At 42.3% G+C, this 14,102-nt stretch overlaps 1 protein-coding gene across 3 annotated transcripts in view; it reads right to left on the reverse strand.

Annotated features, from left to right (window-relative positions):
* SOBP (sine oculis binding protein homolog) overlaps window positions 1-14,102 on the reverse strand; it is a 120,159-nt gene that overhangs the window by 100,869 nt on the left and 5,188 nt on the right. For all 3 annotated transcript variants that reach the window (XM_071741223.1, XM_071741221.1, XM_071741222.1), the window contains exons 2-3: window positions 8,656-8,794; window positions 6,608-6,793 (exon numbers count right to left, since the gene is read on the reverse strand). In XM_071741223.1, coding sequence (XP_071597324.1) covers window positions 6,608-6,793; window positions 8,656-8,794 — 325 coding nt within the window. The remainder of the gene's footprint in view (window positions 1-6,607; window positions 6,794-8,655; window positions 8,795-14,102) is intronic.

The raw sequence follows: 14,102 nt of genomic DNA on the forward strand, positions 1-14,102 counted from the left end.
CAGTTAGAGAAACTGTAATTCTGTTTAGCAGCTGGAATAAGATTTGGGAAACCCTGAAACAGGATCCAAAGGGTAGTAAAATGAAAGTCTTCTCAATATATAATCTTAATTAAATCTGATAGTATGGTCTTTATTTAGGGAAAATTGCCACTGGGTTCTGCCTGAAATCAGCATTCTTGGTAATAGAGATGTAGAACCAATTCTTCGGTGAATTCAGACAGATGATCTTGGAAATCACTTTATTACCCTGCTAACTACCATTTAAAACATCTTTTCTGCTTTCAGATTCCTCCAATACAATTTAAATATTGAGAGGGGTAACAGCAGACAGTTCCAGAGTGTTCATAGGGCAGCAACTGTTTAGACCCACATGCTGTGGCACATCAGCCCTGCTGACGCACCAGGTTACTCATGTGCACTTTTATTTACCAAAAAATCCCATAAACTTTAGAATTGAAGTTATGTTAAGCTATAACACAGAAAATCACTTGTTCTGTTCCATAAAATATCTAATTGCTCCTCAGTTTAGCATTTGAATATGACATTTCCTTGCCAAGTTAGGTCACAGGCTTGTCTTACAAGGTACTCTATACTGGAATTGTTTCTGCTCCTCTTTAAAGACATTTTGCCTCATCAGATACAGTTCCTCCAGCCCATTCCTCCTTTATTTTTGCTAGTTCCTGATAAATTTTGGTACAACCCCAATCAGTAACACTTGGAAACCATTGAACCAAATGTGCTTGTTGTCTTGTGAAAACCTTAAGGAGGAGGAAGAAGAATCCTCTTTCCCTTGTACCTTTTTCCCTGGTGGAAAGCTCAGTCAACTGTGTGGTATCATTCTGTTTCATCCTTGCCTTCCACTGTGTCTCTTGCCAGTGACCTTGCCCTTGCAGAGCAGCATGGCAGGGAGCTGGTTCTTGTTTGGGGTGCTTAGAACAGCCGATGTACTCTGAGCATCACTTGTGCACAGGAAGAGGCAGGAAAGGGAAGGGTTTTGCTGACAACCAAGCTCAGGTTGTACCTTCCCTACTAAGGCACTGACATGGGGATCACAAGAGAAAGTAAACAAAAGAGCACTTTCTAAAAAACAGGAAACTAAGACACCGTAGCCTCCAGCAGGTGCCAGGGGAAGGAGGCAGCATGTTCTCACCTGCATTGAAGGAATTTTTTGCATTCTTCTTTGACTAGTCTTGATTTTAGCCTTCCTTCAACCCATTGAACAACAGCCGTCTAAACTTGCCCGAGCACAGGGGAAGTCACCCCAAGTGCTCTTTCAGGTTTACTCTTTGCTAAGGGCTGCAGAGTAAGTGAGGATGTTGGAATGCCACATACTATGGCTGTTCACCCTATTCAGCTGTGGTGGGATTTCTATTTCCAGATCATTACTGAATACCGTTTTTTCATTCCTTGCCATTTCTACATAATTTTTATATTGAAAACCACTCTTTCTCTATGTAGCTTTGTAGAAAATAAAAAATCTTCTAATACCCAGCACGACTAATCTTAGTGTCAAGTTGTACCAATGGGTTGTACTCAAGACTAACCCCCGAGATCACTCAGAACCTCCTGCCACCAGTACTAAACGTAGCTACCAGCCTGCTGAGCAAGAAGCCACAAGAAGACCATTATGCCAGCTTTCTGGAGAAAGCTCTGACTTCTTATGTGCTCCCAGATATAGGCTGGATGGCTGATAAGGCTTGACAAAGTATCTTTGGATCTGGTACTGCCTGACTGTGGTCTGTCTGCCTGGTGGTGCAGGTCAGTGGAGTGCCCTTGCAAATAATATCCTGATCTGAGTAACTATAGCATCCTTCTCATGGAGGCTTCTCCCAGGACTGGATTTAGTACCCTCCACTAAAGTGTCATAACCTGAGTCTCTAGACAGCCCATGTACCACATAGTACCCATGTGTTCAAGTCAGCCTTTTCCAGGTGTAATTGTGGGGTACAGCAAGGTAACGGTGCCTTCATCAGAACTGTTCATGTTTGCCCAGCTGGCAGTCTAATGTTTTGTAGGATTGTACAAGCAAATTTTTACCTAATATTTCATTTGACTTAAACAGAGCTGAACAGACAGCTTAGAGACAAAATTTTAGCCAGACTACTCAAAATTATTTTGTTTTCCAGCAAGAAAAAAAATATTTACTGTAAAATAAATGTGAGGGAAAGAGGTAATTTTGTTTAATGTTTATAGCTTTAGCCTGTTTGTTTTAAGTATGAATGCAGATAGGACACTGCTCGAAGTTTTCCAGTATGCTCAAGGAAGACACCTTACCTGCTGAAATCTTCAACAACTGCATCTAGATTAGTTCAGGATCAGTACTCCTTCCTCCTTCTCTAGCTGGCAGCTGTACCTGACACAAAGAATCACACATGCCTCCCTGGAGATCCTGTTTCCCTTGGCCTCCTGAGTCTGCCTTCCCCAGCTGATCCCCCAGATACCAGAGTGCACCTTTCAGTCCTTCCTATGTCTCCTTCAGGCTTCTGTGCGCATCCTCATGCTCTGTTCTTTCTTTTCTCCTTTCTATCTGTATAGATTCTTACCAGCAAAAATTATTCACCTTGTAATTCACTGTGACTGTTCCTTGGATCTGCTTACCCTCTCTAGACCTCTGCTGTCCTGTCCAAATGAATACTTCAGCCTGTCTCTCTGAAAATTCTTCACTGGTGCTGACCCTTCAGTTCAGAATCAATATGGCAAGAATTTAAGTCTTAATAATTTCTCCCTGAATAATCACTCTCATTATTTGCTCAATAACAGTGAACTCTATCTTTCCTGTCCTTCAGGTTCACGATTTGCGTGTGGGCATGCTCTTTTGAGCTGTATTTAAATCTTACAGATTTTTTTTTCTATACGATATCTAAAAGCTCACATCAGCATCAAGGCTGCAGGGTGGGCCCTGGGAAAATCCCAGACTGGACTCCTGGACTCAGTGGTAGATGGGGCATGGACACAGGAACACACGGATTCAGTAATGCACAGATCAGGATCAAAGGCAGAAAAAGGAAGGGAGTCTCAGGACTCTCTGGCCATGGACAAAAAGAGCTTGACCCTCATGATCCCACAGATTTACACCAGGTATGATGCATATGGGATGGAATACTGTGTTTGGTCAACTTTGGGTCACCTGTCTGGTCCACTTCTCCCACAGGAGGGTGATAGGTATTTCCCCTTTACCTTCCCTTTCACTTCCAGGAAATAAGGAGTTGAGCAGAACCAAGCAGTGACCTTGGTTTCTACCAGAATAATCATAAGCAAGAGCCTGTTTGCACACCATTCTCCAGCAGTAACTATAAACACTGAGTGTTATCAGGCTTGAAGAAGACACTGACTGAAAAACATGCTGTTAATTTCAGTAAGTGCAGTTACTTAGAAGACACCTAACTGAAAAGTAAAATTACTGAAAAGAAAATTGTTTCTGTCCTGGCTCGAACTAGGACACCCACCCCTCCACAAAGCCTGGGCTCATTCCAAATTCTCCTATGTGTGTCCATTCAAAATGTGCTGCAAAAATCCCTTTCTCTGCCCAGTATTTTAACCTTGAAGCTTTCTTTTACACTCCTTCTGCCTCTCCCTTCTTTACCTTTTCTTCATTTATTAACTCAATGAAATGTGAACTGCTTCTGATATTGTGGCAGGTCAGTCATGGAGCCTTTCTCCCTTCCATATTGAAAATGGTGACTTTCAGCTTTAGCAATTAATGATGCAAGTCTTTTTCATTTGCCTGCTCGACTCAAAGCAGCACCTTTGTGCTGTTTCCAAAGCCATCCCCTGTGCCTCTGAGGGGCTCTGAGAAAAACATCCCAGAGTTACTCTTGTCTGGCTTTGTATCACTCTGAAGTTTTGTGCTTTGATGTAGTGCCCACAAATCGGTGTCAAAGTGCAGTGCCAAGACCACTGCCTCACACACTGGCTCTCCTGCCTCCTTTGTACTCCCTTTTCTACTTGTATTCACCAGTTGTTTCTTGCCAGGCTCTTTGGGGTGATCATGACTAGGGCACCTACGCCCTAAGATAAAACAAAACAATTACCACTGATGTGTACTGCAAACTGCACAAAGGTTGTGGTTCTCCTCCCCCTCTGGTCCTCACAAACTTTGCTCTCTAAAACAAAGGTGAGAAAAATATGCTCATCTGCTCAGAAGTCATGATAATTTAGCAGTCATTACTGACCATGGGCTAAAATCAGAGCAGTCAGAGGTTATGCATTCCTATCCCCTATGCAAGTGAAACAATGATATTTGTTATGAATTAACACATTAAAAATCTAAAGAGGAAATTACTTAGGAAAAATCCTTCTCTGCACATGAACCTGCTACATTTAAAAAGCATGGTATTACACACAGTAGTTGGATGGGCAAAGAACAGAAGGCAGCTGACTTAGTCAAGGGTCTCCTGTGTCCATTTAACTACTGTTGCAGTAATTTGTTTTTCTACTTCATATTTCCATCTCCTCCTGCTTGTTTGATATCATAAAAATCCAGCAACTGTGGCATTTTGCACAATGCATGTTATAGCTTTGTGTTCGTGTACCACAAATTCAGCATTCTGGATTCATTCATGAGTCAGACTGGAGGAGAAAATAGCTTGGGATGGCACAAGCCCTTGATTAAAGCTTTAGGGCCAAATCAACAACAGCTGAGGATCCAGCCCATATGGCTCAAGATCTTTAGCTGTGTAAAGGCTGCAGGAATGGACCCAAATAGCTTTGGTAATTAGCAAATATCGTATAAAATAGATGAAAAGTCTTTGGCAGGGAATGTGTATGGAGTACCATTTGAAAATTATTCATAACATATTAGTATACTTCTTTAGAGATAAAACTCGATGGCACATAAAACATTGGGGAAGGGGCAACTGTTGTCTCACATGACTGTCAACAGGCAAACACTTCCTCGGACTGATCTGTATTTTACAGTTTCCTTCAGCCAACACAACTAAGGGCAGTGGCGACCATCTAACATCTAGAACCTGATCCCTTGAGCTGTTCTGGCTCTGGTTAAGCATCCTCACAGCTGGTGGGGTCTCTTTGGCCATGCTGCCTCCCTGTGTGCTGAGAGGAACTGTTCTCGGTTGGGTCTTGAAGGTCCCCCTGTACTCCTCTGTGTGTCAGCCACCCAAGAGCATCCAGAATCATAGAATCGTCTGGGTTGGAAGGGACCTCTGAGACCATCAAGTCCAACCCTTGATCCACTACCACTGTGGTTACCAGACCATGGCACTGAGTGCCACATCCAGTCTCTTTTTAAATATCTCCAGGGATGGAGAATCCACCACTTCCCGGGGCAGCCCATTCCAATGCCTGATCACCCTCTCCGTAAAGAAATTCTTTCTAATATCCAACCTAAACCTCCCCCGGCACAACTTCAGACTGTGCCCTCTTGTCTTACTGAGAGTTGCCTGGGAGAAGATACCAACTCCCCCCTGGCTACACCCTCCTTTCAGGGAGTTGTAGAGAGTGATGAGGTCTCCCCTGAGCCTCCTCTTCTCCAGCCTGAACACCCCCAGCTCCCTCAGCCCTTCCTCACAGGACTTGTGCTGGATCCCTTCACAGCCTCCTTGCTCTTGTCTGGACCTGCTCCAGCACCTCAATCTCCTTCCTGAACTGAGGGGCCCAGAACTGGACACAGTACTCGAGGTGTGGCCTCACCAGCGCTGAGTACAGGGGCAGAATCCCTTCCCTGGACCTGCTGGCCACGCTGTTCCTGATACAGGCCAGGATGCCATTGGCCTTCTTGGCCACCTGGGCACACTGCTGGCTCATGTTCAGCTTCCTGTCAATCCAGACTCCCAGGTCCCTTTCTGTCTGGCTGCTCTGAGCCACTCTGTCCCCAGCCTGGAGCCCCCCATGGGGTTTTTGTGGCCAACAACACCAGGCACATCCATGGAAGCAAGACCAAGCCTTCTGCTATCTGAATTCACCAATTATCGTGCCACATACAGCAGTAAACAATGAGATAGCAATTAATCTCCCTGGTGTAGCCGTAAGAGTTACTTTCACAGATTACGGTAAGCAGCGTGGCATAAATCATTTTTCATGCAAACTCTGAGGAATGGCATGTTATAAAATCACTCCTGATAAAAATATAATGAAAATGTAAAACATCTCAGTGCGGTCTCCTGGGTAGTCAAGATCATATTAAACACTCAAGAGACAATGGGCAGGGATTTCAATGAGAATCAAGAGACAGTTTTCCCAGGATGATCTTGTTAACCTGATATAAAGACATGATATTGATTTGATGGCTTTGTCTCTTTCACCGTTTTATTTGTGGAGCCTATTTTTAATCTAATCATCTTCCATTCATTTATTTAAAAGTGTCATTCATCAAAACAAAATTTTGTTTTTTCTAAAAACAGATGTTATTGCAGTGCTGAGAATACAATCCAGCACACAGAGTCACAAGCAGCACAAGTTTGTTGTCCCTGGATTTGCAGTTTTTCAAGAATATTAACAAATAAAGTTACTCTCCCTCTCTGTCTTAAATTTCCCTGTGACAGCTTCTTAAAAATTCTGAAATCATCCTTCTTACAAAGATATCATGATCTAGCAATCCCAAGACAAACATCAATGACAGTAATAATTTTAAATATTTATAAGGATTTACCTGCTGGTGGCTTTATGAAAGGTGGTGGAATTAATGGGACAATAATAGGTACATTCCCATGATCTTTCGACCCTGCTGGTGAGTCTGAAAGTCCATTTCCTGCAGCAAGCCCTGGGTAGCTCGGGTTTATATTGTATGGTGAAATAACACTGTCCTCAGGTAATTTTGGTTTTGGCAAAGAGTTTTCTGTAAAAGACAAAGAGCACCTTGTACAGTATGACATGTATATTTCTTAAATGCCTCTACATACTTTCACCTAAATCACCTTAAGTCACTTACCCTAATACAAAAAGAGGGCACAAAAAAACCCAGATATTTTCCCTTTTACTTTCCATATTCTTCAGGAACGATTCATTTTTTTAAAAAAACAACCAAACCAAACTCATGCTTTTCTGTTTTCCCAAAAGGTGGGATTATTTTGTCATGCATGACCTTAGTAGGTCTGACTTAATCAAGGACATCCTATTCCTGTCCTTCACTCTAACAGTTTGCATGGTTGCCACACTCAGCATACTGTGACTTCTCCAATGCAAGAAGCATAAACTGAATAATAAAAGACTTCTAATTCTCTATCAATAATATGAGTAGAAGTAATGGAAAGGATTTAAAGAAAGGAACAAAATATTGAAATTACACCAAAGTGTGCATGAAATGAAGACAGTTATTATTTTAATTCTTTAATCCCCAGTCACTTCGGGATTCTCTAATGCACCTCAGCTATGGGGCAGGAAGTAATTCTTATTTGTCCCTCTACTCCCATTTCTCAGAAAAAGAAACGCAGATTTTTCCTTCCCATAGACTGCATACACAAAAAATTTCTACCTGGCACAGGCAATCAACATCTTTGTTTGGTACATAAAACATTATTTGTATCATGTGTCCATAAAACATTATTTGTATCGTGTCTATAAAAGAAGTGTATCACAAGTTTCATCAGGCATAGACTGGAGCCACAAATCATTCAATAAAAGATCTATTTATTAAAACATAAATAAATGAATTGAACTACTACACAAGAATAGGTTTCTTCAAGGGTGGCTTAATGACACTGCATTTTCGATGAAAAATAAATATTGATCAGCAATGTCACTATAGAACTAACAAGCTGCAAACACCCAGTTTTAACACTATCAGGTTCCTTCACCTTCCCTCTGTTTTTCTCATCTTTTTTCTGCACATGTGTCCCTCAGAACAGGTTTCTCTGGTATCAGTACTCACTGCAACATTCACTGCATGTGGTGCTGTTGCACACAAGCCATCAGAAAAAAACCCCAAACACTGATGGCCACAAGCACAGTGAAAAGTGGTTGTCCAAGAGAGTAAAAGCAGCTGCAATTTCCTCTCTTTACCTCACCTCTCAAAAACCCTTGTGTGTAAGTCAAGACACAGCCATTTGCTACCCTTTTTACTCTGAAGACCCTGCCTATTTGCTGTACAGGCTGAGGAGTCTGAAGGCATCAAATGGATGGCTGAACAAACAGACTGGATCCCAGCCTTCACATTTTGACTTATCTCCTACTACAGGACATAAAGATCCAGCACTGTTTCAAACAAATTCCACCCCTGGAGAACTTGTACAGCAGTTGTAGAAGACAGCAAAGGGACAAACATCCCTGAGGAGCCCTCTGTGAATGTTCATGCTGGTTCCTACAGAAGCTGTGAACATTCCAGCTCAAAATCTTTCAACATTTTAAAAAGCTATAGACAAAAAGCCTAAATTTCTGAAGCAAAAAGGTTGCTTAAAGCCACAAAGCTAGGAAAACACTCTCTTTTTTCCAGTTGTGAGCAGTTTATTGGTACCACAGGTACATGACTTTCGACCAGCTCATAAAGGTGAAGATACATTAGTAACTACAAACAGCAACTTTGATAAGTGATTTTCCCCCCCATCCTACTGCCTTCCTTGTACCAGAAGGCACCCTCTGATGCATTTCTTTAAACCAGCCACAAAGAAAGAAGGAGAACATGCTTCCCAGTCCATGCCAATTCAGACAGGTTGAGATATTAATCCTTCTTTGTGCAATCACAAAAACATTAAGTCTCATTACCTTTGAGAACAGAAATGTGCTGGCGGCTTTCCCCATCTGCCGAGTAGTTCCTGAATTCAATATCTTCTCCATCTTTCAATTCAACCTTATCATAACCATACCAGCCAAGGAGCTCATTCATAGTGTTTTCTGCAAAGTTCTGAAAAAGAAAAATTGCCTACTTATTTATGTAATCAATAAGCATTTGGAAGGAAGGGAGGACTGCATAAATCGAACCATTTCTGTGCTACACGAGGCAGTGTCAGACTTGGCCCACCTCCTCAAAGACGAATGCTCGTTTCATAAGTCAAGTGCATAAAGTGTAATGCATTTAAGTCTCGGACTGGCATGTGTAATTATGACAGAGACTCACACATCTGTAATTTAAAGAAAATGAAAAGGAGAGTTATTTATGACTCCTGCTCTGGCATTCAATGTCAGGAATATTTTACCATACATTTGTCACACAAACTTGTCTGTGTTGCCATAAAATATTTAAGACCGCAGCAAGAGAATAACAGAAAGCCAGGATTTTTTTCAACCAACAGTTAATCAATCTCACAGCACTAGACTCTTTTCAGCTGGAGCAGGTCACTGACACAATTACAGTTCCTTGAGGTGCCCATGAACCAAATCAAATAAAATCACAGAAAAGACATTTTTCCTCAGAGATATAAGCCCTTGCATAGTCAAACCACTTAAAAATCTTTTCACCATGAAAGCATTTTACCATGTTTCAGATAAATATGTCTTATATTTGTTTAAGGAAATTTTCTCAGTTTTGCCATATTTATTTTCAAACCGAATTCCAAGCAGCCATGCGGTTACATTTTATGTTTGTATGGAAATGCAAAATACGGAACATGACTGTCATAACTCTCAAGTTCTATTAAAAACACATCCTCAGGGTCATGTGGCAAAAATATTTCTGTAGAAAACAGTCATTACTGGGCTAGGAGATTTAGTGGAGCAAGTTAAGAAATCTGCAGCCAGGCAACAAAGCTTTCTGAAACCAAATAGTGCCATGGAGCTCTACAGCTTATGGATTTAGGAAACTACTGAAGGAAACCAGCTAATAAATTATTGCCATGGTAAAGATCAGTTTGAAGTAGTATGACAACGATAAAATGAAACGAAAAAACCACACACAAAGCCTCTTGGTTTGGTCTCCGCATATTTTTTATTATCACTCCTTTAAAAAAATCCCAAACTTCATTTTCCTGCAAGGCCTTGACAACTAAAGTAATGCTCTTGATAAGCACCATCTTCTGGGACTCTGGATACCAGCAAAGGAATAAAGGGAATATGACAACAAATAAAAACAAATGGTATGTGTCAAATTTGCAGGTTGCTAATTTTTTTCTAGTAACTGGTTTTAGTGGGAGCAAGTCTAATGATCGAACATAGAAAATCTCCAGAGAGAGAAAGAAAGAAAGGAAGAAAGGAAGAGAGAAAGGAAGAGAGAAAAGAAGAGAGAAAGGAAGAAAGAAAAAGAAAGAAAGTTAATCAGATGGTAATTGCTTCCAAATTCAAAGCCCCAGCAGGCACTCTGCTCCAGAACACCAGAGTGCTGCACTGCTCCTGGCTCATTCATCACAGCAGATTGCATAGGTGTTCCTGTCACTCAAGGAGTGCTGTAAAGCAGCTATAAGCAATAAACACAAGCAATTTGTATCTTCCAGGTGCATCACCTGTGCGATTGCACTGCAAATGCACCGTTTCAAAAAAAGGAAAACCCACACAAAAACCCACAGAAGACTTTTTTTTCCTTTTCATTTTCACTTGACCTCCTGCTGGAACTCTCGGTTCCATGGTTGTTGTGTGCAGCCACAGCTTGAATGAAACATAACATCATTCTAGCAGTATCGTCAGCATTTTAAGTAGGACAACATGTTACGTCTGAACTATGTCACTACTACAGTCTGCGATTACTACAATGCAGTGTTATGTGACTAACACTTATACTCATTTCCAAAATATATATTTAAACTGTCATTTGAATGACGTAGTGCTATAACTGTTTCAAATAATGGCAAAAATGGAAAAATTTCCAAGAGTTTTTGTTTGTTAGTTTTTTAGTTGTTTAGAAAGCTTCTCCCTCAGTGTTGAAAGGGAGGGACCTGGGAGTCTGGATTGACAGGAAGCTGAACATGAGCCAGCAGTGTGCCCAGGTGGCCAAGAAGGCCAATGGCATCCTGGCCTGTATCAGGAACAGCGTGGCCAGCAGGACCAGGGAAGGGATTCTGCCCCTGTACTCAGTGCTGGTGAGGCCACAGCTTGAGTCCTGTGTCCAGTTCTGGGCCCCTCAGCTCAGGAAGGAGATTGAGGTGCTGGAGCAGGTCCAGAGAAGAGCAAGGAGGCTGTGAAGGGATCCAGCACAAGGAAGGGCTGAGGGAGCTGGGGGTGTTCAGCCTGGAGAAGAGGAGGCTCAGGGGAGACCTCATCACTCTCTACAACTCCCTGAAAGGAGGGTGTAGCCAGGGGGGGGTTGGTCTCTCTTCCCAGACAACTCTCAGCAAGACAAGAGGGCACGGTCTTAAGTTGTGCCAGAGGAGGTTTAGGTTGGACATTAGAAAGAATTTCTTTACAGAGAGGGTGATCAGACATTGGAATGGGCTGCTCCGGGAAGTGGTGGATTCTCCATCCCTGGAGATATTGAAAAAGAGACTGGATGTGGCACTCAGTGCCATGGTCTGGTAACTGCAGCGGTAGTGGATCAAGGGTTGGACTTGATGATCTCAGAGGTCCTTTCCAATCCAGATAATTCTATGATTCTAAAGTCCTGATGCATTAACCCTCTCTCTAACCTATAGGAATCAAAGAACAACATGACCTGGAGATGGGGAGTCAAACTTTGTGACAGCAGCTCAACCAGAATGACCTGAAGGGGTCCATGGAGGCCCAAAAAGCAAGCTCTGCCAGCTCTCCTTGCTTTGCCAAATTTCAACTATGGAAACGTACCCTTAGAGACCCATCTAGCAAGGTAGAGACCAATTGACAAAGTCTTTCTGACTTAAACCCCATGCAACCAAATTAATTGAGTAACTCTAAATTTGCCTCCCGTGGATGCTTTGTGTTTTATTTGCACTGTTGATCAACTCAGGCAATGAGTAATTTCTAATTACTTATCAAGGAATATGTAAGCAAGGCTGTATGTATGTTTATTTTTTCCTGAAAATTCATACACACTCTTCAGAATCTAGTCAAAGTGATGCTTAGGTTTGTAATGGCACACAGTTTAAGTACCTTTCAAGCCTCATTTTACCATCCATGATGAGTGATGCACAAAAATGAACAGTCGTAACGGCAAAAAATGTATTTGATTTTGAAATTACTCATGAGAGACTTAAGTCTTTAAAAAAAATCACTTGGGGTCTTTGCTGTTATTTTCAATGACAGTAGAACTAGGTAACACATAAGTAATAATAACAGTAAGCATATTTTTTAACACCATAATTTCTCAACAGGGATGCTTGGATTAAAACAACTAAGCCATTCTCCTTCAAGATTTACCATCTTACCTATTACAGCAATCATTTTCAACACTATTCTCCCAGTGGCTAACAGCTAGGGCTTCATTACACAGCACTTTGTACACAGCAAACCTAGAGGATGATCCCATCCTTAACAAGCTGATTGTCAAAGCTGAGAAATGTGTCCTTCTACACTATCTCTCACATACAGTGGCATCCACAACGTACACAAAACATCACTGTCCCTCAGACTTCTACCTACAACACCCTTTTGCAGTGATGTCTAACACCCTGTCAACTGGGTGAAGAACAAAGGTTCTGTTCTTGCTGAAGCCACTGCCCTGAAGCTGAGCACTATTATTTCATTGTTTCCAGGTGTTCTCCCTCCTCCCATTTCAATGGTAGGCCATACCTACATGAATTCAAGGTATGGTAACAAGATGGGATTTGAAAAGATAGTGTGATGTAAGTAGTAAAAATAAAAAGTATTTTTCAGTGAGAATGCAGGGGGAAAAAAAAAAAAGCGCAAAAATGTCCAATTTTTTATGAAGTTCAAGGAAAGGAAGCAACCAATTAATACACACGCTGTATACATGCAGAGCAGAATTTCACTGAAAGATGAACTTCAAAGGCTTAGTGAAAGGAAGGGTGACTTTTGTAACAAGAGTGCTTGAGAAAAGCAAGAACGTGGGACCTGAGGTTGGAGCAGGAGCACAGAAGAAGCAGTGATGAAGCAGACAAGACAGGAAGCAGCTGAAGTGAGATGTCGGACCTGCCAAAGCCCAGGGAGATGGAAATGTGAAAACAAGTGTGGATGATCAGATGGAGGGTGTGTACGGAGGTGCCATTCTAAGCTTCTGCAGGAACAGGACAGCAGAGGCACTGAGCCAGTCCATGTCTACTCTCAGACCCACACCCTGAAAGGATGAGGAGGTCTGCAGGATATAAGCTGCCACCTCAACCTCCAGCCTGCCGGAGGTCTGGGATGATGTGAAAGACTGGTGCACCAGTGAAAACCTTGCCCGTTTCCAATAAAATCCCAAGTCATCAATCCCACTGCTAAGCTTGGCTCTTTGAGCCCAGAGTGATTCCCACTGAACCCAAAGGGAGACCTGGAGTGAGGTTTGTGGATTTCACTGAGAAATTACAGCACTGAAGCTAACTTCACCCTTCCAGGGATGCAATGGTCAGTCCCCTGCAGGGAAACCAAGAGACAAAGCCCCAGTGCCACTGAGACCATGGGCCAGCCTCAGAGCTGAGCAGACAAGCACAGAAATCCTGCCCCATGTCCTTCTGTGCTTGCACCACCTCGCCACACTCGGCCTCCCATTCATGTATCAAGCAGAGGCTGCTCTGGAAACACCAGAACCCTCTTCAGAGCATCCAAAAAGTGGGATAACATCCCACTGGAGCCAAATCTCCCACACTCCTCTAGCTGATAGTGCAGGTGTGCAGCCACACACCATCACACCTGCCTGCCAGGAAATCTGCTGCTATGGCTGCAGCACAGGCAGCTCATCCCTGCCAAGGACACTGGCCCCAAAATTCTCCAGTGGCCCCAATTACACAACTTTGCCAAAGCCCTCCCCTTCCTAATGGATGGCAATTCTTTCTTTTGCCACCCTGCTAAGTCCCAAACCACTTATCTCCACTGCTGGGCAATGTGTAATTTGCATGTTTTAACTATACGATTTCCCTATTCTTGTGCTACACAGAAATAACCTCCCTCCTGGAAGAGCAAGGATAACTAACTAACCATTATGCTTGTTGGTATTTTGACTTGAATTTGCTTTCTACTCATAGGAAAGATGAAAAAGAGTGTGTTGACTCGCCAGACTGTGGTTTCTCTCTTTTGTGTGACTGACTTATAAGCTAGTATAAGGCAGTAAAAATATAATCACATTTATTCCTGCTTCAGGATTCATTTCATTGTAACAGTACACCTACAGCTTAATTTTTCACATTTCAATGCAACATTTTCCCAGATCTTCACTA

Source organism: Heliangelus exortis, chromosome 3, assembly GCF_036169615.1.
Source record: "Heliangelus exortis chromosome 3, bHelExo1.hap1, whole genome shotgun sequence".
In the NCBI taxonomy this organism is placed as follows: domain Eukaryota; kingdom Metazoa; phylum Chordata; class Aves; order Apodiformes; family Trochilidae; genus Heliangelus; species Heliangelus exortis.